This window comes from Coffea eugenioides, chromosome 8 (assembly GCF_003713205.1).
Source record: "Coffea eugenioides isolate CCC68of chromosome 8, Ceug_1.0, whole genome shotgun sequence".
In the NCBI taxonomy this organism is placed as follows: domain Eukaryota; kingdom Viridiplantae; phylum Streptophyta; class Magnoliopsida; order Gentianales; family Rubiaceae; genus Coffea; species Coffea eugenioides.
Window position 1 is genome coordinate 43,753,057 of NC_040042.1, and position 27,473 is coordinate 43,780,529.

Sequence of the window (27,473 nt, forward strand, 5' to 3'; positions counted from 1 at the left end):
TTAAGCTTAATGTGGATTGAGACCCAACTGCCAGATGATAGTATCCCTAAGGCCCCCAACGAATTTGAATTTCTCAAATGCCTTAATGAAAAGAGTCTCCACAGCCTATATTAATCACGAATTTTTATGCTATCTAGCCCTAAGGAGTAAGGAATGATGCTTAATTCAGTGCTTTGTTAGCTGTTCGATGGTAGTATTTGAATTTTGATGAAAGTTCAAAAAAAAAAAATGGTTTAGAGCTTGATAGGCGTTTCACATCTCAAGGTTGTCTCCTTAGTCCGAAAATAAAGGGTTTTGTCCCAATAATGAATAGTAAACACCAAACTTAATTTGCGATTTAGGACATTTCACCTTGAGTGTTGGTGGTAGTTAGAGGTCTACCCTCTTACCAAGATGAGATTAAACTTTAAAAATTGCAGAAAAAGATGTCCTTTTACTACCTGTTGTGCTAGTAAAAGTAATAGTTTAAATTTCAGTGGTTTTTTTTTAAAAAAAAAAAAATTTTGGTTGGATGCTCTTTAGCCAGCTTCCATTCTCATTCTTCTATTCTTCTATTCTGTATTCTCCCACCTGTTTCATTTCAAACTCCCATGTAAGATTCCACCCTGATTCCTCCGTCACCTTTTTGAAGGTCGATTATTTGGTAACCGTGCTGCGATCATGTGCACACACTCTCAATTCTTTTTGGTCCAAAAGAAAAAGATAAGGGACAATTCCCAGCCCCATGAAAATGCCAGAACTGCCCATCTTTTACATGCATATATGGCCAAAGTTTACAACCATTTATGGCTTTTGTACTTACTCTTTCTCTACGGCTTCTGCAGTCAAGGACGAGTATGATACCCTCTCGTGCGTACATGTTTAATACTATACGGGTCCAAATGCTTCTAACCTTAGACAACCAAAAATAATTGTTGATTCCATTTTGATTTGACTGACCACGACGCTTACAACTCACAGGAGTTTTGCATGAACCAATTTCAATTAATTTATTTCTGAGGCCATAAAGGCACTCTCGTGTGATTGTTGCAGGTGGAACAAGTTAGGATTGGGACTTAGAAGATGAAAAAACGAAAGGGGTGGCAACAAGAGAGCCCTATGGGTATGGGGTCGTGGTCCAACTCCAGAAGAAAGAACTGGCCAAGAAATTAAAGACTCTTGCACGCAAGATCTTGGTAAAAGCCGAAAGGCAACAAAAGCCTTTATTACAAGATTCTTTTGCGAGAAACATTTAGAAATCAATCAAACCAGTGAAAAGTGCTTGTATGAAGAATACGTTGTAGGATTTTTGGCTGCTGGTTTCAAACCTCACAAAGGTTCCTGGAGCAAGCAGAATGTGTTGCTTTTGGGTTAAGGAAAGGAAACATGGCATTTAAAGGTTTGTTAGAACGAACTAGACTTCATTGCCATACCAATGTGACTTGAATATGCGTCCACCAACCAAACTTAGGGAAGTTTTAATGTCCCTATAGATCTTTTATCCATTTGTTTGAGAAAATGTGGCTGATAAGAAATGAACAACTGTCCTAAACTCGTTCTTTTTTTTAAAAAAAAAAAAAAAAAAACAAAGTCTTTTTTTTCTGCTTATTAATTTGATGCAGTAATTTCGATGATCTCAAAGTCAATACTTGGCACGCATTAATTAAATGCAGAGGAATAGGCTACTCATGTGATTTTGCGCCTGACGTTTCAAAGAATATAAAACTGCTTCAAGCAGCAGCAATTTTGACGGACTTTAAATGCACTTTTAACCTTATTGAAAACATTAACGTCTTGTATATAACAGTTTCCAAATTTTTTTAAATTCTCTTTTCAGTTTATAAATAATACTAGTAAACTTGAAGCCAAAAAAAATGAGACTAAAATTTTGCAAGTACAATGCCATTTCTACCTTGTGAATAATTTGTAGGCTGGTTGAGGGATAATGTACTTAAAAAAGTTTATGGGAGGATATGGGCATACATCTGAAATGGTCCAAACTTGTACTCTTGCCCTAATTTTCTTTCAAGTCTTAACAACTTTTTATTATCTTATGAACAAATAATTAAAGACCAATAGGCTCGGGGGACCCCCGATACACTTGTATGCCATTCGTCTCTCGCCTTAATGTTCTTTCTTCTGTCTTTGTTTCCAAGGCAAAGTTTAACCAAATTAGGCAGCAGATGGCAATAATTTGCATAAATAGATTGTCGACCAAAGGTCCCAATACACTTGTAAGGCTCTCGAGTATATATGGCATTCGTCTCTCACCTTAATTTTCTTTCTTCTGTCTTTGTTTCCAAGGCAAAGTTTAATCAAATCAGACAGCATGCAGCTTGTCATGTTTACTGCCGGAACCTTTAGAATGGGAAGTTTAGGTTCGCAGTTCATTTTGTTTCAATCTTTTTTGCGGATTTGCCTAAGTCTATTAAGGGCATTTGTAATGTTGATTGGGTAGGAATTAGATGATTCAGGTATGGCAGAAGGTAGGTGAGTTCCATAATGTAAGGAGGTAAGGTCCAATGTCTATTTTCCGTTTCACTGTGCTTTGTTTAATATTATTAATAAAAGGGGTAATTAAGTTCACTCGTCAGATATAATTGACGGTTTTTTTTATTAAAAAAAAAAAAAAAAAAGAACTACTCGAACCAAAAGTCCCAACTATATATAATTTCTTCTAGTTGATTGATACAGAAACAATACAAATACGAAATTAGTCTGTTTGGGTTGCATTTTTCTAGATTTTTTATAGAAAAATTACTGTAGCGATTTAATATATGTGAGTTAAAAAGATAATTAGAAAATGTGTTCACAGAAAACGTAACAATTTTTCTTTGGAAAATGGCTGTCCAAACAAGGATTATAGAAGAATGACTCATTAGTTGCCAAAACAAATACGCAACATAAAATGTTACTCAAAAAAGTATATACTTCAAGATAAGCTTAATTGGTTTGGAGGCTTAGCCAATGAATAGAGAGCACAAAATTAACCCAAAAAAAAAATAATTGAGCCCAGAATGCTATTTTGTCTGGATGGGGATTTATGGCCATCAGTTTCAATCAACAACCATTAACTAAAATTTAGTCTTTGGAGCGTGAGGATTTAATTTATCATTAAGGATATTCTTCATGACCCACTAAGACCTTGGTTTCTATTCTTTAGGCAAGCATGATGACGATTTCGGGAATATGACAAAAAAGTACTATACTCTCAGTCAAATCATTTTAATTTTCTCAGCCTGCCTTCAGCATTCTTGATTAGGGGCAGTTTGAGTGGGAAATTTCATCAAGTAGGATTGAAGACTAAATTTATATCTAATAACTAATTAGGTAGGAGGACATATATATTACTTAAATGCAGGAGTTTGAGAAAAAAAAAAATTTTTTTGTGGAACTTCTAAAAGATTGATTGCGTGTTGTTAGCAAAAACGATATGGAAAAGAATAAGCTGTAACTTGAGCATGAATGCGAGCAATGCTAAAATAGTAAATCTTTCATATACTAACAGTGTATACACTATCATCGTTGAATTTATAAAATTTATATAAAATATTTTCTTATTTGAGATAGATATTGATTTACCAACAAGTTAAACAAACATCTTCTTATTTGATACTAGACACATTATTAATTAAACCCGAAACATATTCCATAAAATTATTCTCTTCAAATCGACCATTTTAACAACCTTAAAGTTCTATCAACCGTTGTGCACTATTCCTTGAACAAAAAGGTAAATCCGGAGACTTGATCCACAATAATCAATTATGGTCAAACAATGCCAATCTTACACAAGTGAGATTACTCCTCGTATAAATATACATATATATATATATGTATATTTTGATGATCCCTCTGGTTCTATTGATGTACCAATATCATGATACGCACCAGACGGTAGGACCAAAAACATTTGTCTCATCAAAAATCTTCTAATCTCCTTTCTCTTTCTCCCTGTGCAGAGCCATTGATGAACTCTTGTATGGCTTTCTACAGTCAATTAATGAATTTTGTTCTCTCATGATTTCAATTGTTTCTCTTACACGTACTAGAAGTCCACATGGGCATACTATTCCCACCCACTCCAAGGCCATTTATGTCATTTCACCTCCCCCAAGAAATTTTTTTTTTTTTCTTTCCCCCACACATGCCATACTACTAATACTTTCTGATCCTCCCTCCCATATTAAATCCCGCCATGTCTCTTCCATTCCATTCCTTCCAGCTCAAAACCTAATACTCTACTATTAACCCCTTCCTCCCCACTTGGCTCTCCTGAATTATTCTTCTTCTGAAAGAGAAAAAAAAACTTACATGAACATCATTACATGATTTGCATGTATGAATGTGCAGTTTTATCAGTAGAGTTTAACTAGAGAAAGAGATTTTTTGAAAGCCTGAAGGGGGACATCTCATTTTATTCTAGCCTTGGATGGCCACGGCGTGGATGAAGTCGTTACAATGCAAGTCAAGAGCAGTAGACGACGTCGTCCACCACAAACACAAGGTCCTAACCACCACCACTACCCCCCATTCGAACCCCAAGAACCACCACCATCTCATTCCCAACTCCGGCGGCTGCAGAAATAGCGTTCAAAGTCTGAAGGACGTGGTGGAAATGACTAAACAAGCAAAACCCAGAAAGCTAAAGTCCCCACCGGCGGAATCACCGCAGCCACCACAAACCCCACCGGCTAAAGATGCAAAAAGATCGCTTCCAAGAAAGCCCGAACCCGTTTCACACCAACCTGCCACGAGGGGTCGTCCTAGTAGTTCCCGAATCTCACGCTCCGCTGAGTCGTTCTTCCCCGCTTTGACTGAGCTTCCTGAGGGCCATCCCTCCCGTAATGTGGTGGAGATTATCTTCCACACAAGTTGGTCGCCCAAGGCATTTTCGGGTCGGATCGAGATGGTGTTCAAGGTCCAGAATTTGCCCCGGACGGTGACCCGTTTTGAGGAGTATAGGGAAGTAGCGAAGTCCAGAGCGGATGCTGCTGGTGGGCTGGGCGTGAATGGTGGCGGTGAAGATCACGCTCGGTGTGTTGCGGACGGGAACGAGGTGATGAGGTTTTATTGCTTGGGACCCACAAGTAGCAGCGGCGCGTATGATGCTGGTGGTTGCGCGTGGGCTTTCAGCGGGGTTAAAGGGGCGGCGATATGCACCTTTTCGGGGAGTGGTGGGGCCCATGAGAGCGCCGGCGGTGGGAGGGGTAGGAGGGCAATGCTGGTCTGCCGGGTCATAGCTGGTCGGATTTGTAAGCAACTCGGATTTGACTCGTTGGTGGAAGGGCGAGGTGGGTATGAGTCGGTGAGTGGGGAAAACGGCGAGTTGCTCGTTTTTGATTCACGTGCGGTATTGCCCTGTTTTCTTATCATCTACAAATTGTAAAATAACACGAGAAAGAAGTAAGACCACTTTTGCAATTTTCACGTCCAATTTAGTTGTTTGTTTCTTATATATTTGGAATTTTTCTGTTTTAACCTCTTTTTTTTTTTTTTTCTTAATCCCCGTTCCCCTTTGTTTGCCCTATTTTTTCCGCTGCAATTTTTGGACATGTAATTATTGGAAAAAAATGAGGTTGTTAAAAGTTTTCTTCAGCATCGTGTCTCGATAATAAATGAAATTAGGGCCTTATGTGCTTGAAAATTGAACTAATCTACCATGGAAGTCATGATCTGCAGTTGGAACATTACCATCAAAAGTTGATCACAAGTTTGATTGCCTAAATCTGACATTTTTATATTTGAGATAGGCCCACCATTTGTTTCGACCTCATCATAAGGTATGATTCAAAGTTTGATTATTTGTCACACAAACAAAAGGGATATAAAAAAAAATTTTAAAAAAAAAGTTTTTTGTTTTGTTGAGAGCCCTTCATGAACTGTTTTCCTTTTCGTCAAATACGAGTAAGTAGGTAATAAAAGTGTGGAAAATGATCATATTAATTTTAGCGGTTCGTTGAATTTGCAATTTCTCCTCCATAAATGTAAATTATTAATTGTACCGATTCTCATGTACAACAGCTGTTGCTGATATTCGAAAGAACTTTGCTTCCTCATGTCTGGTCTTGTCACCATGTTAATACCTAATATGATAGTGGTTATCCAATCCAGCTGCATGGCGTTGATATAACATAAATGTACATTAATTTGTTAGTACAGGGCAGCCAAAAAAAGAGAAAAGCAAGAATGGTTTGAAGGAAAAGAAAGAGGAGTACATTACATACACCCCAGAATTTTCAGCTCCTCTTAAAATTTAGAAAAAAAAAAAAAAAAAAGGAAAAAGGGGTGTAAGAAGATGATTCAGAAGAAATAGACATCTGATCTTTTTTCAGGAACACCATCATAATCAGAGTTGTTTAAAGCGGAGTAATTCTCATGATATATATTTGACATTGCTTCTTGCTAAAGAGCTAAACCTTTAAGTTGAACTAATTGCTTTGCTTTTTCCGTGTGGATCATAAGCTTCTTCTGCACCCCAAATTTTTTGTTTTAAAGTTTTGACATCCCACCCCACTTTTGCCAGCTTTGCTTTGTCCAAAACCTTTCATCTTTACTTGTCAATTAGACACGTCCCATGAACTTACAGTCCCTAATGCCAACACCCCATGACTAAATGTTATGATGACATTGGCCGAAGTTGAATGCCTTTTTATCAAATTCAAGACTCTCCATTTTGATCCTTCATTCATATGGTACGTAACTTTTGGAGGAAATTAATTCGATTTGGAATAATTGAACCATACCTTTACTTTTTCAACCTGATGTAGTTGAAAAGACTATAAAAACATACACTTCTTTAAGGGGAAAAAAAAAACAAAGAAAGATAGAGAGTCTCTGATCAATCCATTAACGTTTAATAGAACTGAAACGTGCGCATTGATAGTTCATAGTAGTAGTAAGATCGTAACTGTTGAGGTTCATCTTCTGGGGGGGGGAAAAAAATCTGCATTTATGATGATGAATTACCACCATATATGAATGTCATTTGCACAAATAATGAATATAGTCTAATAGACTAATAGCCAGGGACTTTCGTTTCGTATGATTGTGAAACAAGTAATCTCCTGCATGGACAGATTGTGGTCATCCCCATTCTTCTTCTCCACCCCTCTCCTGCTAAAAAGATTTGTTTCTTCAAAGGAAAAAAAAAGGTATAATTTTATATGGTTGAACACTTGATCCTATAGTTTAGAAAGACAGAGGGTTTTTTAGTTTGATATATTCATTGTGCTCAACCACCTCAGTACACTAACAGGCTCTTTTGACGTGGTAGAATTTGGGAAACTATCTCACCAAACAATTTGTTGAAGTATCAATTACTATCCCAAAAGGTTGAAACTTAATTCTGTTGCAATAAATTTGGCATCTCTTGGAAGTAACCTCTAAGCTACTCTTTTTAGTGTCACTTTCGTTCTAAAGTTTCAACTTTCAAAGCGGTGCATAAACCTTCATCTTCTTTTGTCAAACTATTTTTTTTTTTTAAAAAAAAAAGGAGAGAAAGTTCAACTTCCATTTTCTTCACACAATATTATTGAGTTATTAAAAAATGGAAATAATTTACCAAGTGATTAGAAACTCGTTTTACTGCTGTCTATTTCAACAACTCAGTGAGGTCTTGGACGAAATTGTCACTGGAATGGCAGTTTTATCTAAACAACGAAAGTTTCCCCGTGGACAAAAAAAAGAAAGAGAAAACCCGAAACTGGACTAGCAACAAAAGACAGGCTGAAGAAATGCGATGCAATGCTTTTTCAAGCTGTGGAATTAGAGCTTCGGAGTTTACTTCCAACCGAACACAGTTATTGCACATGTATGTTAAGGTGGTGGCTCCATCAAACACTGTACATTGCGTAGCTATACACTCAAACATTTGAGCTATTAAATTTAGAAAGTTCATCATTGTATTCATACCATTTTCAAGTCGACCTGATTATTATATATGGCTCGAAAGAGTGCAGAACGTGTCAAGAACATACTTATAACATATATTGGCTTTTTGATTGTCTTCTCCGTGCTTATCTAACATTTCATTTCTAATTCATACAAAATCAAGTACTTAAGATCAGCAGAACGGGAGGAGGGGGATTGTAAGTAAGAAGTATTGAGTTCAAACCTCCCACTTACAAAAATGGAAAAAAGATCAATAAGATGATAGTAACCGATATAATGGTAAACTTTCTAAATAAACATAAGGGCCAAAGGCACCACATTTAGTATCATTTGCACTTTCTTTCTTAACGTTATTTTTTTTACACTCCATCCCCCCCCCCCCCCCAAATTTATGCCACACCAGTTTTACCATTAAAAAATGTTAAAAGCTTCAATTTTGTCCTCATTTCTATTTTTCTCTATTCTTCTTTTCTTTGCCCAACCTCTTTTGTTCTAGCGATAATTCTCAAAATACTCCACTTCTATTATTTTAAAATAAAATCTGAACACATTAAATAAAGAGCGAGTTTTTTATACACTGTCAGTGCATAATATTTTTTTTTTACACTAGTAGATTAAAAATATTCCTCCTCAAAATTCTAGTCAACGTAGTAAACTGAAATATCTTGACTAGGTTGTTGGTCTGAAAAATCATAATCTTGGGATCCAATTGAAGACCGGAACTGTTTTGACCAAAAAGTGAGCAGGGAAGTCTTTGCCTTGCATTAGCTGGAAACGTCATCCTCTTATAACCGTTCCATTGTTGGTACTTGGTACAGGTTATTATAGTTCATATTCAGATATTCTGGGACCTTTGACCCAATTTCTCTCCAATTACAGGGCAAAGCAAGGCGCGACTGCCGCAGCTGTAAAAGGATATTAAAAGGGCTGTGGCTCGCGAATTGTCACCATCTTTTGTGCTTATGCTTGCCAGACTGCTGTTTAAACACATCACAGCATTTGACTTTCTGTATGATGCTTGATGTGATCATACAGAATGTTGAACTCAAAATCATGTCATCAGCAAAGTAAGTTTTAGCATGTTATGTTAGCCACCGAATCCCATTTTATTGGACAACAGCCAAAAATAAAAGCTCCAGAAATCCGGCAGAATTTGCTTGCCACTCCTAGATAAGTCTTTTAATTCATCTATTGCTTTCAGGGTTAGCTTGATTTTGATTAGAAAAAGAATGAAGGGATTGTTAACAATTATGTGAAGGCATCATCAATATTTGGAGTATCCTAGATATATCGATTATCCGCGTGGGGAGGATGACAAGTCTCGTGGAGCATATTTCTAAGCCAGGCATTTTACATGATTCAATTCCCAGAGCTAAGCTGGAAAATGAAGCAACTAAATTCTGAAATGTTTCAATATGTAGTAACCACGTAATGGAGGAAGATCTGGGGAAAATTTCTACCAAGAGAGAGAGCCCTCTAATGTACAATTTTCTTCATGCTGCACAAACTACTGAGACTCCACAAGAACATACAATGGCTTCCCGTTCAATCGATCCCGCCCCTGCATCATCCAAGGAATGAATAATAACACAGGATCAATAGCAGTCATGAATTCGTTGGATGGCAACACAAATTCTCCTATTTACTGAAAGCTAAAAGTAGTCTCTCAGGTCTCGCAGCAATGTCATGGAAAGGTTCGCATTTACCAACACCAGTCAAAATGCAGTATATAGTAGCTTACCAATCTTAAAAGCAATTCGTCTGTTATTGAGATCAAATTTGTAACTGGACTCAAATAGCAATGTCATGTGAAAGTAGTTGACCTCCCATCATTTTATACTTAGATCTTCGAAAATTTCTTAGGAACACCTTTGCCAATGGAAATGCAGTGGACAGGCATGCTGTTGATATTACGTGAGTAACAGGGACACGAGACTTTGTCAGAAGCAAAAACTCAACGTTTGCATTAGACCAATTCATAGTGCCACTAAGCAGATAGAACGCCAAAGGCAACCATATGAGACCGCTATACCAAGTTTGGGGGGAAATAAGTCTGATGATTTAACTTATTCATCCAGAAAAGGAGATCAGCAAAGAGGCATCAAATTTCTAAGATTCCTAGGACAAGTACAAGTGTTGACCACACCAGAAGGAAACAAGGGGAGTATATATGAAAGCCAAAGACAAACCTTTAGATCCGGTATTTCAATCACACAAGCACATTCAACAACTTCAGCTTCAGCACGTTCTGAAAATAAACAATCTCAAGTCAAATGAGGAATATCAATTCTAATTCATGTGGTGATGCAGAATGCATAATACTAAAGGGTATTGGTTTTCAGAAATTTAAGCAACTAAACCACTGGCACAAAAGCAATACTTTGAACAGTGTCCTGCTGAATTATGACTATGATATCCAATACAAAGATAACCCTACACCAAATAATACAAGTATCATATCAACAATCCTTTTTAACCTCGCGACTACTAGGCTGGACAAGTCACTTCTAGCTACCTATATCAGCTTGACTCCAATAAGAGTAGCAAGGAGAAGACAATGTTATTTCTGGCATTTTTAAGTTGAAAACAATAACCTTTTTTGTGTATTCTGGAGGGTTTTACCAAGACTGCATCAATTTGAGATATGACAGACTAGAAAAAAGAAGGTGCATTATCTGGATGTGTTTGAACAAATGCACTTGCTGCAACCTTGTTGTTCAATGGCTTCAATTCGAACTTATTTTCACCACATGTTAGAATGTTGTTTAAGAGACAAACAAGCTCCTCATGTCAAATTGAGATCCACTATAACCAGTCTAAGTTGCATTAGATTAGTGCTTCGTAATTAAGATGCTGACTCTTGGATATTCAGAGACAAGTGTTTCAAATTTCCTAAATGTCACTGACAATCATTTAAGTTCTCATTGTTTAGGAATCTCGACATCTTGTAAGATGAATCTAGTTGTTTATGTAAGTTGTACTGTTTTTCCATATGTAAAATGGCATTAGTAAATAGTGTAATTAATGGATAACAAACAAGTACCCAATAAATTCATAGCTGCGCGCAGGGTGCCACCAGTAGCTATCAGATCATCAACTACCAAAGCACGTTCTCCAGGGTCTACAGCTCCAACGTGCATCTCGATACAATCACTTCCATATTCCAAGTCATATTCTTCTCTGTAGACTTTACCTGTAACCAAATGTTTGAAATACAAACCATATATAAATCAACGGTAAATCTAAATTTTAAAATTTAAGATCACAGAACACTAGACAAGATGCAGATTGACTACCAATAGAATTTCTGGCTTCTGATGATCTTGATCTTAGGGGAACAAATTCTGATACGTGTACATGATAAGATTTGGGAAAAAAATCTCAACATATGTCACTGAAGCAAATTGAAGGATAAATACTCTTGGTTTGACTGCAATACTTAGACGCCTAAACCTATTTCAGTAGTAAGTATTAACCAGGGGACAGCAATTGAATTCAAAGCAGGCAGGCCTTACGCTATACGTATGATAGTTGCATCTTATAGTATATACAATGAGTAAAGAAAATTCACCAGATCTATGGCATCTGTGTATATGCATTCAAAACCGTTCACTTCCACGTATTAACTTGATAATAGCTTCCATATTATCCTTAATGGCATCACTAACCCATATGATCAGAAGAAAGATAAGATTCTAAGACTTGTTTCAAATCAGACAACAGAGTTCAACAACTTAAGTAGCAGGCACCATAAAAATCCAGAAAGGGTAAACTTCCATCAAACCATTCCATTTCTGCCTTTCTCTTGGCTTATTGTCCTTTTAAAGCAATGTTTCTACATTGAAAAACTATGTTTTACCATGTCTTTGAAAAGCATCACTGTTGAATAGCTAGTTCTCCACAGTTTTGTCTCCTCATTAAGACTAAAGAACCTAAAGCACTAGAAGAGTATTGATAAGTGGAGTAACCATGATCTCACCCAAAGGGGAAAAAAAAAGTCAATAAAATTATACTAAATCACATTCTGAAATATGCCAAAAACTTGTTGGATCAGCCGGCCATTTAATTCTAGTGGCCATACAAATAGATTTGAAGCAAAGAAAGAGATACTGGTGAAATTACCTAAGCATAGATAGACAAATAGATGCATCCAAGAAAGACCCAATTTGCAACCAGACAACTACTAAAACAAACTATGCATTATAGTAGCAACAACTTTTTCTACGCAAAGAACGAAGCTTTTATAGATAGAGAGAAGTCATATAGTAGGAAAAACTTACCTGGCAGTTTTTTTCGTTTTCTCAAGGGAACAAATTTTGCCCCTATTGCCAATGCTATAGGAGGACCAAATATAAAGCCACGAGCTTCTATTCCTGGGGACAGCAGAAGCAACACAAAATGCTAGTCGTCATTTTATGCACTCTGATATGGCTTTGTTTTGACACATGATTCCTTATTTATCTCCAGAGCAATGCACACTTTATTGAATGACTTGATCAGAAGAAAATTCATCACGTCACCCTTGATAAGCAGAAGGGAGCATGCTAGTAAGAAATGCTACAGTAGTCTTAGTTATTAACCTAGTCATTATGTAAGGCAGATATTCACAATCCAGCCTGACTTTTTTTTTTTGGAGAGGGGGGGGGGGGGTTATTATTCGGGACAGAGGAATGTAAAAATTAGTGACGTTTCAGGCAAAAGTGCAAGATGAACTGCTTAACAATCTCCTAGCACATTTTCCATATAACATCCACAACAAAAATGTGCGATTTGCCCATCTATTCGACTGCATCCCTGAAGAGTTTTTCAGCTACTTTATTTTAAGTCTCGTTGGGGATTGTAGGTTGTCTGCGGTTGGAGTATGAAGGGGAAAAAGGATAAGAGGGCATTTATGATGAATAACACTATAGCATGGTTAGTGCTAATTTACGGGAGTACATCATCATACCAGCTAAAAACATAAATGAACACTACCTCATACAGTTTAGAAGACCAAGGCACCTGACAGTAGCAACGAGGGGAAAATTCAAAAGAAACGCATAGATTTTTGCTTTAAACACTATGAAAAGCTTAAACCCACTTGGATGTAGATTTCATAAACACAGTCTACTTCATTTTGACGTTTTCCGAGTTGTCTATTTTTGGCATATGTAAGAGACGAAAAAAGAATAGAACTAAAAGATATATCGAGAAAATAGGAAGATGCCTTAGGCTCATAATTGATATCAGACCAAAAAACAGTAATCAGCACCATCATTTGACCAACTAACAAACTTTATCATGGCCCACCCTTTTCTTGCTGGTGAAATAATGCTCTTTTCTGTTGAAAGAATACTGATTAATCAAATCCCTCACAAGTACAAGGGATTTGCTTTATAGGATACTATGATGTCAACCAAAACAGCAATTAGAGTAATGAGGCTAGTGCTTATATAATCAGAATACAAGCATACTTTAGTCACATGGAACCACACAGTGACAAAATTCTCCTAACAGCTAAACCACTCCCAGTTATATAGGCACAAAAGGACAAGAATGTCCATATGCACCGAGATTTAAAGGAATTAACCCGGATACACATCAGGACAAAATAAGAAGTAAATAAATATTGTAGCCAAACTTTGCTGGTTCATCTTTTCAGGCATAAGGTGTAACTAGGCCCCTGCAATTGAAAAGTTTCATAAAGGGAAAATCCTATGAACTTTTAGAAGGTGTGACAGTACTCTAGAGAACTGCAATCATATGCAGAAGGAACTCTTTATTAACCATAATGGGCAGCATAACAGAAAAAAGCACTAAACAAATAAGAAAAAGACATATCATAATTCCATCCTTCAAGCACTTAACAATCAGAAATAGACCATATTGCAAAAGCTTATGGAAGTCACTTTTTAAAATTGTCAAATGACTTTAGATATCTAAAAAGATAATGATCCATGATTTACAGAATCAAAACATGGACTGATAATCTAGATGAATATTGAAAATAGATACCAGTGGGGAATACTGAAAAAAGGAAAAGGAAAAAGGGACTTCGAAATAGGAAATGAACTACTCATTGACAGTCTTAAACCTCGATAAGGGTTCAAGAAACATAGCATGACATAACAGAGCCGACAGAGAGCATTCACCAATGGCACTGAAAAGGACAAAGAAACTACCCATTATAGTGGAGTCTGGACCTCCATCAACAATCTATCCATCAATAATTGATGGTCATCATTCACCATAAAAACCTCATTGCCACTCAGGTGTCATACTGTCATCATGTATCACAGCATTTCTATTGTACAACCCCAAAACCAAAAAAGAAAAGGTAAGTACTTGAGGTCCAGAATTACTCATCTAACAGTAATTTAGTGAACCGTCTTACTACCAACTGAGACAAATAACAAAATTACAGGGGAAAATCATCAATACAGTGGGGCCCTATCCTCATTTCCACAATGTGGGCATCCATCACCAACCAACACCACCATTAAACCCCAAAATCCAAATAGTAAGATGACTGAGCACATGCCTCCCATGGGAACACTCTCACCCATTCATATTTATTTCTTCTCAGAAAGAAATCAATAGCAGACCCCCTCCCCCTTCTCAACCCCAAAAAGAATAGATAAAGAGGAACCCAAATGATAGTCAACTCCCCAAAATACCCCAAAAATTAAAACCGGTAATTACTGCCTACATTGCCAGTCACCAAGTACAAAAACTCATCACAAACTTGAGTGGTAACAAAGCTCAAGCCTTTCTGTGCTGAAAAAACCGAAAAATTCAACCTTTTCAACTAGAGAAGTGAAAAAAAGAGCCAAACAAAATTCCCATATGTGGAAAGGCCCCACAGTGTAATATGCAAAGTGAAAGGAAAAAAATGAAGGGTCGCGTAGTTGAGAGTATATACCCGCTACAACAGAAATGTTTTTGCCTTTGTAGCGATCCACAAACAAGTCTATGGTATCTTTGAAGGCTTTGGGATCAAGTAAAAGTGTAGTTATGTCTTGAAACATTATCCCTGCAAAAACGCCAACGTTAATATGCTCAAAATCGCCTCTAAAAATCTGAACTTTATGCATATTTTGCCCAAAAAGAATTGTTGGACACAATTATAAATTTACAATACACAGGTTTACCTGGTTTGGGAAAGTTGGGTACGACCCGGATTTTGGATTGAATGGAACGGATACGCGGATCATCATCTCTGCAAGCTGACATTGTTGGATTAGTGAAAAAAGAGTGAGCCCACAAGCAAATTCCTTTCTGCCTCGCCCCTTATAGTGTTTGTGTGCGGTTCTTTATGGTGGAGGTAAATATGCAGTGTGGAGTGGTGAAGTTTTAAGAGAAGCTGTGTTGGTGTGTGTGTGTGAGAGAGAGAGAGAAACAGGAGAGAAGAGGGAAGATGGAATGGAGAAGGGAGGGAAAGAAGGGAAGGATAGGGGTATTTATAGGGAGAGAGAAATATTTAGAATCAGAGAAGGTTCAACAGTGGAGAGGAGAGTACCTGTATGGCATAGGGCAGTTAGGGGACGGTGCTCATAAGAGTGCAGTTCTAGTTAAATTTTCAATTTTCTATATTTTGGCTAAATTTAGACATTTTTAGGTGTTAGAAGGGGGAAAAAAGGTATTAAAAGAAAAGGCAAGATATATAAACTCTATCATGCCAATAAAATCAAAATTTAAGATTTTTAATCATATGTATGCACATACGTACATAGGCATATGTATACATATAGAAATATATATACACACACAAAAAAAAAAATTTGCCAATAGTGGATTTAAATGTTTGCCATCAAAACTTCTGCCATTATCTATGTAATACTTATTAAAAATCAAGACCTCCTTGTAAAGATGCACCAATTAATAGCTAATCACTAATCTAATCTAGGCATTTGATAAATTAATGATGGACTCATAGTCAATACTTTGTCAGCGTTCAATTAAAACATCCACAGTTGGTACAAACTAAATAATAATAATGAGTGTGTTTCAATTGTAATTTTTTCTCAAATATTTTTTGCTTGCATCGTAATTTCACGAAAGTTTATGTCTTTATAGAAAATTGGTAGAAAATTTTCCAGTTAATAGGTTAAATTAATTATTCATTAAAACAATAAAAAATTTAATAAGTTAGGGTAAAAAAAAGAATAGGTGAGAATCAAACTCAAAAAAAAATCAGAAAATAATAAGTATAACAAGTCTAACTCTCTATCAAGTCAAAATATTTTTTTTTATAAGAGCACAACTAACCTATAATAGTAGATCAATACAAACTAAATTATAACTAATCACGTGATTAACACTACAACTAACTTACCCTCAAACAATGGAATAATAACTCACATAAAGTTTTATTTATTTTTTTACTTCAACTAACATGAAGTTGGGCAAACTCACATTCAGTAAGTTACGAATGCTGGACGTCTAATTCCTGGACCCCTCATCGGCCAGGTTAAAATAATTCAAATCTCTGCAGTTGCTTCGTATCTTTACCAAGCTGATAGAACTTATAAGATAAAATCTGGCCAAAATTGTCAAGCTGGAACCATGGATGTTCTAATGGGCGTTGAGGACACTATTGGACCCAAAAATGGAACAATGGATGACCTGTTTAGAAAGCAGAACTGGAGAGGACGATCCCAACAGTGGCTTGGCTGGCCCCTTGATGATTAATGGATTCGTACAGATACATATCTCTATAGGGCTTGTTTGGTCCACAAATAAGAATTAGGTGAGGATCCGGGATTCCCCCACATTAAGAGAGTCAAGATTCTTAAATTCTTTCCAGGTTGATAATCATGCACCTGGGAGCTGTTTTGGACAAAATAATCAACACTGTGCATCTTATAGAAAAAAGAAAGTAGCTTTATGCAACGGCAATAGTGAATTTATTCGGTATTCTTTAATAGGTTGCAAAATAAATGAGATCACAATTATCTAACCCTATTGATGAATCATACCAAAAAACAAACAAGACTTTAGTTTGATCCCCAAGACCAAGAGTGGATGCAGCAGAACGCTGCCGATATTCACTTGGTTTTTGCAGCGAACAAGGACGGGGCAAATCTACTCGACGAGCAAGAGGATCATCCTCCATAAAAAGGCAACTGAAAATTCCAAAATAACTTTTTAAACAAAAGGGTATCACGAGGCTTCTTTTATTTTTATTCTTGTTTTCATCTCCTCTCTCCCTCTCTCTCATCGCTTTCTCTCTTTTCTCATTCCCTCTCAGCCTCCCGCTGTTAAAACTTGATACTGCTGAAAAGTGTTAAACACTCGTAGGCTTGGCTCGCTGCTGCTGCACCAGGGTGTGCGTCTCAGTATATACAGTAGTGATTAGTGACTCTTCAATAATTTACTGTTTTCGCGCGCTTCTTTAGGGTTGTCCTTCTTCCAGAGGACACTTTCTGGCCGTCCAAGTGCCCTCCAACCTCGAATTGAATTCCTGTTGTGACCCTTTTCAACAAATTTTACTACTACATACAGTACTAGTTTTTCTTAAAGAGTTGTTAAAGAAGCGCTGCTGTATTTGTCTCACTTTTCAATACGAGTGGATATTTGAATATTACGAGTCTGGGATTTTGTTTACTAGTAGTGCATGTCATGCATATTTCGTAAAAAGTTGTGCACCGTCGATAAATTACGTCGTGCACATATTCTAAATACCAAATCATTTTCGGGCCAAGTGTGGTCATGATACTGATTTGCGACATGCTCCCATTCATATGGTCTTTGGTTCCCACGGTCCTAGAAAGTTTAACTACATTTGTTTAAGTAAATCAGCAACCGTTTAGTAGTGGTAAATTTTGACTTAGTTTTTTGCATCCTCGTAAAGAAAAAAAATCTTGTCCACACCAGAGAACATGAACTAGGACATGATAGATCACTTTCACCTTCATCCCAAGTTTGAGAATTAATGCATGGTAACCCAATTTGAATGGTAACCCTTTAAAGAAGTTATAGTCAAACTTGATGGACTTCTTAATTAAGACTAATTCTTCCCGTCCTATGTTAATATGTGGAATCTCAATTAGATTCTAAAGGTATATGACACCTACAAATTCTTCCTTCTTTTTCTTCTTTTTGTTAAGTTGTTAGCAACACGTGAAGACAAAGTATCGTTCACTTTAACAAACAACAATTACTATTCGAGCATACCTACCTATAGTCCATAGCTAAATCCAGGAATCAACAGGATTTCAAAGGTGTGCAATTTTTGGCTTTTTGTGGTGAACTCAGTGCTGGTTTTTATGCAGAACAGTAGAAGCAACATTTCGTCCTTGGATTATCTGCGACGGATGGAAAGGTATTCAATGCTCTGCACACGCTACTAGGTAGAGAACTAGAAATTCTGTGAAATGGACAGATATCGATTTTGTCTTTGTCAAAGCGGATAGAGCGGTAGCTCATCAAACAGGTGTTTCCACTTTTCCCCATGCACCTAAAATTAGCTGAGAACTGACAACATGTTGAAGGGCAAAATAGACAGTAGCATTTGATTCTCATGAATGTATGCTAGCTTATTAAGATGCTTTGATGCTCGTTGTTGACGATGGCAAGTGTTTGAATTTGTGACAAAAGTACATTGTTATATTGACGATTCGACCTATATTGTCCCAAGGAAAATCCTAGTAAGTCCGAACCATTCTGATATTAGAATATGACTTGATCGAGATCATTACGTGGTGCTTGTCTGGGCTCTGTTTGGCTTCAGACTTTTTTGAAAAATAATTTTTTCATCTACAATGCTACAGTAATACACAAATAAAAATAACTCTAAAAATATCATGTACATACAATATATCAAAAATAACTCCAAATATATAAAAAAATATATATAACTACCCATCACTCTCCACTACCATGGCCACCACCTTACCGTCACCACTTCGACACTCACGACTCTCTCCCCATCTTTTCTCCCTTTCTCTTCCTACTTCTCCTTTTTTTCTCCTCCTCTCTCTCCTTCTCCTTCTTCCTTTCTTCTTTCCCTTCCCCCGCCCCCAATTTCCTTCCCCTTGACTGACCGTAACTTTTCTAGTCACGATCAAATCTGATCACGACCAGAAGCCAAGAGCAAGACGGTCATGGTTAGAGTGGTGGCTAAAGTCGCAGCCACCACCCGCGAGCGGGAGAGGGGTTTGGGGTTGGGGGAAAGGAGGGGAGAGGGGAGAGGAGAGAAGGGAGAAGGGAGAGGAAAGAGGGAGGAGGAGGAGGGGGAGGAAATAGAGGGGACGAGGAGAGGAAGAGAAAGGAGAGACAAGGAGGAAAAGGGAGGGGATAGTGGTGAGTCGTGTAAAATTTTAAAAAAAAATATCCCAAAAAAATTATAAATTATAAAAATATTCAAAAATATATTTTAAAAATACCTCTAAAAACAATTCAAAAAACATTTACAGTAAAAGTTTTTCATATACACAACTACAGTACAGTTTTTGAAAAACACCTCCAAAAATAACTAATTCAAACAGAGCCTGCATTATAACAAAGAAAATATGTTAAATGCTAACAAGTTCTATGAATAGTGGCATTTGTAAGTTACCTTTTACTAAAATAGAAATCAAATCATTTATGGTTTGTCACTTCTACAATCTTGCTAAACACACACTTTATAGTTAGTAATAGTTAGTAATTGGTCTGGTTTTCCCTCTAATGATAACTAGTAGGGTTTAGAACATGAAGGGATTATGCAATATATGTTTTGGAGATAATTTCAGAAACTCCCCTCGAGATTTCTATAACTTAATCGACTACTCTTGAGATTTTTAATATTATATTTACCTTCGTTGGCCTTATAAAATAATCATAATAATTTTGATATATCAATATTTTCATACAATTAAAGAATCCACTCCTAATCTTGTGCATCTGAATGCATTTCACACAATTAGACATTAAATGGAGATAAAAACAAAGTTCACTCATGGAATAACCAATTATATCCTAAATGCAATTTATTTTAATTTTGCTTGGAGGATCTAGAAATGTGTACAAAAATATGTAGGTTGAAGGTCTAAAAAAAGATAAGGTTAGTATTGGTACTCCAATATTTGAGGGATAGGGTGTTAAATTAATGCAGTTGGTGGAATTTTTTTGAATTTCACAATTTCATGAGGACATTTTGGATTATTTATTCAAAATTTTGACCACGAAATAGCTTTGCTACCAAAATGATAACTTAAAAGGAGGTATGTATAATTTTTGAAATCTCAACAAAACTAGATGAAATTATCAAAAACCTCAACAGAGGTTTCTAAAATTATCCCTATGTTTTGTTCTCATAATACAGTAGTGAAAAGAAAAATTAACTTTTGCGCGGGTATTTTCATCGTATAACACAAGTACAACAAATTGCCGAGTCTAACCTCGCAAATTGGGAAGCTCTTTGTGGTTTTCCTTTTTGCTTGTAACAAGCCGGTAGAGAAGTAAAGATTATTACATAATTACAAGCAAGACTTATCAATCAAAAGAAACAAAAACAAATGCCAGTAATCATTAGGCCAATTAACTTTTCAACTAAATTGGCCATCATCAACAATGTAATTCTGTGTTCAAAAATCAAGATAAAATTTCTTAGGTCAGTTATGATGTCCTTTCAGTGGGATTCCAGATAGATGTTTATCATCATTTTGCCCTTTTGGTGTTAGTACGTTCCACATAGCTATACGTATTGATATGATTTTATGGAGACAGGAATAGAGGTTTTAGTCAGTGAGAGGAAACGGAGAGAAAAGCTGTTGTAAATTTATGGTAGAAAGAAGAATAAGTTTTATGGTAGTAGACAATTATGATGTTTAGCCAATGTCTTGTTATAAGCTGATATTTGCTGATGTTTGTTTATGAACACATAGAAGGGCATACACGAACATAAATATTGGTGCTTCCAATTTAATTGATATTGGAACAAAACATAGAAGCAACGTGACGTTACTATACCTATATTAAGTTTTAGGTTTCGGGTATAAAATCTTCCTCTCTTCTGCTTCGTTCGTTTTTTGCTTTAAAAAGTTAAAAGAAAAAAAAAAGAGTTTGGGATGGACTTGGTGTTATGTTTCCAATAATGTATGATTACTGCAAATAAAAGTACACTATAATTACGTACGAAGTAATTGCAGATCTCGTAATGGTTATGAAAATCGAAAGGCTGCTTGAAAGAGTAAAATCAATCGTTGGTTTACAAATTTTTGCATCTATAAAAGTCAAAATCCAAAAAGAAAAGAAAATCTATTTCGTAAAACAAAAAATTTAAAGTAATTGGGAAGAGTACGATTTTTGTGACAGCTTTTCTTGGCCCTGGCTATGGACCCCATTGGCACTGGAAACTCTTAAGAAGGAAAGGGAAAATTGGTGTTTGAGCTTTGAGGGTCCCCAAATCCCATTGGAAGAGTCAGGCATACTGGTGTAGGAACGATATGGGAATGTTCAAACCTGCCATGATCTTAAGAAAGACCGGACGAGTACTGTTCCAGCATAATAACCCAATCAAATCTCCTTTTTGAAGACACTTTTTCAATCTGATACAGGGGATTTGCTAATTGAATGAGACAGCATTTTCAAAGATAGATTTTCTTGGAGATTCATTTGACAGCTACAAATTGAAGAAATTTAACCAACGGCACTTTGGACAGTTGACAACCACCAAAAACTTTAAAAGTCTCGGTGGAATAGAAAGTCAAGGGTTTAACCCCTGTTACTATACGTGACTTCTTCTAAATTCATACAGGTGTGCAGTGCACTCGTTTGAATCGATGATGGTTCAGTTTCCGTTGAATCTCTCCCCCAATATAAGTTAGAGTAGGAATAGGAGTATATTAGGATAGCCGTTGCTATTTGAAAAAAAAAATACAAATTGAAGAAATTTTGTTGAATAACTAGTCCACAAATGTTAAATATCGATATAAAGTTGCTTCCTCTCTTCTTTTCCAACTTCTCTCTACTTTTTCTCCTTTATTAAAAAGCCTTCTTTCATGGTTTCCCTTGCAAGAATTTCGTTTGTTTTGTTTTTCTAATAAAATCTCTTCTAAATTTTCTTAATGAAAGTTTTATGTTTTTTCTAGGGATTTCTAGCAAAAATTTTTTGTTCTCCTAGGGATACCTAAGGAGATTTTGTGTTATTTCTTATTTTATTGTTAGATTTAAATTTATTTTGGATCTGATTGTCAAATCTAAAATTTTTTAAAATTTTGAATCCATTTCAACAAATTTGATCATCGTCACTGAAGTTTAAAACCGTTGATTAGCAGATTCGACGATTACAACATACACAGAAGGAAGTTGTAATTATTTATCTATTAAAAGACAATTGTGAAATTTTTCATATTTTCAGATATGTAAATCAAATCTCGCTGGACAATTTCCAGCAATATGTAAATAAAATTTGCTTTAAAAAAAATCAAATATCATCGATCATTACTTTTCGCTTTGTGTTCCTATTATTTTCCCCATAACTATTAAGGGCAACACTATTGCACTTAATCGTACAAAACTATTCCAAAGGCTTTCCATGTGAATCTTTGGCAACAATGAAAAAGAACAAGAACCATAATCAAGATCTCCTTGCAATTTGCGCCACGAGTGAATCATTTATTTATTTGTTTATTTATTTACTGGTGTAGGAAAGTTCCCTCCACATCCAAGCCTCTCAGAACATCCAATTCCTCCAAATTATACACTAACGGGCCGTTTGATAAAAGTTCATCAATCACCATCACTATCATTGTTAACATCATTAATTAATTAGTTTATGATAACTAAAATTGAAGTGTAGGTTTCACATTTTTTTTCTTTCTCCTACTCTTTTTTCTTGTAAATTTTTCTCACTCTCTCAATTTCTTCTAATATTTTGTAACTTGTTTATTTTTAACTATAAATATCAATTCTACAGATAAATAAATATTGACTTCCTACTAAAAAGAATAATTAATCACAAAACAAAAACTCATAGAATGGACCTATCATACATCCATTAACTCATTCAGATTCACATTTGCCAAACGATAAGTATAAGGATCACTAACTTTGAAACCCATTCCTTGGTAGAAACCCACTCACCAAATGCACCTCCAAAAGATTTCCATGATTAACATTTACCAAACAATAAGTATTACTATCGCTAATTTTGAAACCCATTCCTTAGTAGAAACCCACCTACCAAATGCACCCCTAAAAGATTTTCATTAAATCAATTGACTTGGTGACACATTTTAATAGGAAAAAAAAAAAAGAACACTACAAAAACCTCTAATTTTAAAAGTTATAGGCCGCTCTTAGTTGCTAATTTTTCTAAATCTATCGTTATCTTATCTCTTTATATCTCTATTTTAGATATTTCCACATCATATAAGTAAAGATTGAGCCAATTTTATGTCTATATAACTTTGCTACTATGATCCATTTAACATATGCATAAAAAATTGGGGGTGTAAATAACATTTCCAAAAAAAAAAAGGCATTTGTAACAGTCAAGTTGAAGTCCTAGCCAGTTGCAAAAGATTAAAAAGTGAAGGATTCATTAGAAACACTTGATTCAATAACGTGCCCATCTCTTTCTTTTTACATCAAAAGTTGCTTTCAAATCTCCACAGCAATATTCTGTGGGCAACTCCTACGTGCCCCTTTTCTCCACATTAATCCAAATATCTTTCTCTTTTGCATGGAATGGAATGAATTATTGCCGTGCGTGCTACTGCTGCATTTTGCCTGCCTGGCTCCTCTCACTCTTCTTGCCTGGCTCCTCTCACTCTTCTTCTGCCAATCTCTTGCCAAATCTATGCAAAAGATTTTGACTTTATATAGACCTCAAGATCAGGACAGATGACAGACGCTCTCATAGTCATATATATATTATAGCTTATGTCGCAGTACTAGTATTTAATTTCGATATAGACTGGACTTGTGCCAAAATCACGTAATTGCAGATTTATTATCATTTTGGAACATGCAAATCTTTAAGGCGCATCGGACAAATTTTTAATGTGTGATCTTGATAGATTGATCGTAATATCAGAACTTTATGAGTATTGTTCTTCTCATACTTTGTTTTTGTCTTGGGTAGGTGGTGTTGTGCTCTATACCCAAGTCTCAAATATCTTTTAGATGAAGCCCCAGGGGTTCGCTCGGTGGCATCAGGGTAGCTCCTTCAAATCCTGAGGTCGCGTGTTCGAGTTGTCCCTCCTACCATCCTGTGTATTCTTGAGAGGCAGGGTGCACAGGCGTATGGAGATTAATCCGGCAAAGTTGGGATACTCCCTGTGTCCAAAAAAAAAAAAAAATCTTTTAGATCTAGTCTATCTAAGTATTGGTTCATAAGATTTATTTTTTGTTTCTTTTTCTCTTTCTTGTGCTTCTTTTTTACTTTTTAATAATGCGCCATATATAATTTCGGCTGTCCTAAAGAGACGAAATATTACGAGAGTGTGTTTGGATTGTAAATTATTTGAGATATTTTTTACTGTAGCACTTTTTGTGATGTGATATATGTGAGATAAAAAGGTAATTGAGAAGATAAAAAGGTGTATTGAAAATTGTGATAGCGATGTAAGCAAATATATTTGGACAAATAATCTCCCGTCCAAACACACTATTGAAAATCTTTGCTTGGTTAAGTTATACCATCAGATATCGATTCTATTTCAAGAATATGTGGAGTTAAACCTCCCTAATTTTCGTGGTTAAAGAGATCTTCCAAATCACTGTCTACCAGCCAGCAAACCAGTAGTGTGTCTTGTGAGTTACACCAGAATAATAAATGGCATGTAAAACCCACGACTAGAGTCTAGAGTAGAAGAGAAATGGGACTATGGGAGGAAAAAATGTCAAACCACACAAACTTACGGTACAATTCTTGATGTACTGGAGAAGCGTGCCCGTCTATGTATTATAGGTGGAGAGCATGAATTCCTTGAAAGGAGTTGAATAATACTCATCTAAGTACATGCATTTTTGCAAATTGTGATGCCATGACATCACAGCACTTCTAACGATCGGAGATATAAATTAGGTAGGAGTGGGACGGTGGATAAGATAAATTTGATTAGTAGTGATGTAGATATATATATCACTAATTTCAACCAAATACCCTTCTTTTTGTTTTTTGGGGTTAACTCTCTGATTTTCAGTTTGTTTATAAATGTGGTGGTTGATTAAATAAGGGACAGCCGGTGGGGTTACCGGAGACTAGGAAGGAGGGTGGCAGACAACCAAACGGGAGGTTCTCGGTTGTGTACTTTGTGTTTGCTCCGTACTATATTAATGGCATAAATGAAGACATAATGGCCCAACAGATTCCTGTCTCCATATTCCTACGTAGACACTTTTAACTGTAACTAACGTACACATGAAAGCCAAGCCTTGTAAATTATCGATCTTTTTTCTTGTTGAGTTTATAGGAGAAGTGCAAGAAGAGAAGATAAAATTTCTGTGTAGAAGTTAACAAGTAAAACTCTAAATTAAATGCAAACCTAATGGAAAGCTATGTTCACGTATCCTAATTATTTTTGGCAAGACCAATTCACGTACAACTGATCCAAATCAACGCTGAAATAAAACTCAATGCAGATTATTTGGGATGGTTTAGAACAGAAATTCGATGTATGTACTCAAATAAAATATAGTCACATGCTAATGCAAGAATCTATGTCGCATCAGTTATCTGTCATTTTTTTTTTGTGGTACATTTTGCAATTAATGAGCCAATATCGAGGAATAGGTGAGATTTTTTTTTTTTTTTTATGGATTAGGGACATTCTTGAGTACTTAGCTTCAAATACTCTCGAATTAGCTGTTAAACTTGGGCTTGAGGTATTTGCAAGGTGAAATATCGCAACGGATCTTCTGTCCCACATTCTGTGCCACTTTTTATTATATTGCTATTTCTCGTTCATAAATATCATGTTTTAGTTCTTTTTTGTTTCCTTATGATTCAATAACTATTAATTGAGTAATACACAAAATTTAACATAATCAAAAAATCAAAATGCATATAAAATGAGATTTTTTATGAAATTTCTGCTGTATTTTTTAATTTTCTATTATATATTGCTTTTTTGAAGTTGTTGTATTTATTTTTTACTGAATTAATAATTATTGAATCTTAAGGAAACAAAAAAGAACTATAACATGATGTTTATGAAGGAGAAATAATAATATAATAAAAAATAGGATAGAGAGTGGCACAGAGTGTGGGACAGAAGATCCGTTGCGGTGAAATATGGCTCAACCTCTTTTTTTAACAGAATGGGTTCGTTGCCTTTGGCAACAGACGTAATTAAATGTCAAAGGTTAAATTTCCACTTTCTTGAAGCATGTCATCGGATATCCTAAGGTTAAACAAGTCCAAGTTGTTTGTAGTTTGTAAAACCATTACATCTAATCCTTTTTTTTTTTAATTTTGTTAAAACTATAAAAAATTCCAAGTTTCCCACCTTGTCCACTTTGATAATTTGTTGAACCGGTGCCTTATCTATTCTAGACAGAATCATTGGTTGCCTTCTGTCTTGTCCGTTGGAATTATACTGTTTATGGATACTGACAAGCTCGTGCTCATGATTCAAGTTGCTACAAATTCCGCAGAATTTCTGATACCATCGTAGCAAAATCAATCCATAGGACCCTTGAGGTCTAATTCGCCAAAAAAAAAAAAAAAAAAAAAATTATACATGTCATTTTTTTTTTTTTTTGTCGACACAGAAAGTGTCCGGATCAATCCTTACGGGGCCCGACTAATCCCCCTGCGCTCCAGGAGAGGAGGTCCCACTCCACACCGAAGACGTAAACAACGGGACTCGAACCCTAGTTGCCAGGTAAGTGGCCATACCCTAAAGAGGAGGAGCGCACCATCCGAGCTACCCCGTGGGGCTTTATACATGTCATTAAGTTCAAGACAAAAAAATGGAAAGACCACGGAAATTGGGCCTACAATAGCATTCATTTTTTTTTTCTACAATAACATTCATTGACGAAAAGAATATCATAGGAATATTGTTGATTTCAAATTGGTAAAGAAATTCCCTATCTCAAGACTAATTTGCAAACGCATCAATGACAAACTCTGACCCGTTTCTTATTGGATAAATGATCACATGCATTGATTGAATTGGAATTTTTGTACAACAAGCAAGTTAATTTGGCTCAGACAAACTAGACTCTAAGCCCTCGTTTGTTTGGTAATGGTACGTAGGAACCACCTTTGATAGAACGGCTTCTCCAACTTATTGATTCCATTCTCATATTTAGTATGGATTTTTTGAGTTAGAAAGGCCTTTTTCCCTAGAAAAAACTCATTCTAGCATTTTCCCGGGAACCCCATTCCTCACAAAATTCTAAAGAAAGTTCTTTTCACCTTTACCCTGAAATGTCCAAAATTATTGGAGCCAAATTTATTCTCATACATATCTTTGTTCTATTGCCAATAGATTTGTTGTTAGTTTAATGAATAATTGACCATGATTTTTTTAACAAACTATTCTAGTTATTTTTACAATATTTTTTCTTTGCTAATTTTAAGATATTGTTCTTTTAAACTTCAGTGCAAACGTATAAGGACTTTTTTTTTTGGCACTTGACATAAATGGTGAAGAAAATAATAAAGAGAGAATATGAATGTT

The 27,473-nt window shown here is 35.8% G+C and overlaps 2 protein-coding genes across 2 annotated transcripts; one reads left to right on the forward strand and one right to left on the reverse strand.

Moving 5' to 3' along the window:
• The first annotated feature begins 4,178 nt into the window (after positions 1-4,178).
• LOC113779777 lies at positions 4,179-5,546 on the forward strand. Its single transcript, XM_027325491.1, has one exon. The coding sequence runs from the start codon at positions 4,412-4,414 to the stop codon at positions 5,366-5,368; it is 957 nt and encodes a 318-aa protein (XP_027181292.1). The 5' UTR covers positions 4,179-4,411; the 3' UTR covers positions 5,369-5,546.
• A 3,720-nt stretch (positions 5,547-9,266) lies between these two features.
• On the reverse strand, positions 9,267-15,332 carry LOC113781469 (adenine phosphoribosyltransferase 4). The gene is made up of 6 exons (XM_027327410.1): positions 15,003-15,332; positions 14,774-14,884; positions 12,153-12,245; positions 10,916-11,065; positions 10,062-10,120; positions 9,267-9,433 (listed from the first exon to the last, which is right to left on the reverse strand). The coding sequence occupies exons 1-6, from the start codon at positions 15,082-15,084 to the stop codon at positions 9,380-9,382; spliced, it is 549 nt and encodes a 182-aa protein (XP_027183211.1). The 5' UTR covers positions 15,085-15,332; the 3' UTR covers positions 9,267-9,379.
• Positions 15,333-27,473: the final 12,141 nt, after the last annotated feature.

Bases quoted from the DNA above. Each gene is read 5' to 3' on its own strand.
- LOC113779777 (XM_027325491.1), top strand. From the start codon at position 4,412: ATGGCCACGGCGTGGATGAAGTCGTTACAATGCAAGTCAAGAGCAGTA.
- LOC113781469 (XM_027327410.1), bottom strand. From the start codon at position 15,084: ATGTCAGCTTGCAGAGATGATGATCCGCGTATCCGTTCCATTCAATCC. The intron at 11,066-12,152 runs GTAAGTTTTTCC...ATTTGGTTACAG, and splicing joins AAAACGAAAAAAACTGCCAG to GTAAAGTCTACAGAGAAGAA. The intron at 9,434-10,061 runs GTTTGTCTTTGG...TGGATGATGCAG, and splicing joins TTGAAATACCGGATCTAAAG to GGGCGGGATCGATTGAACGG.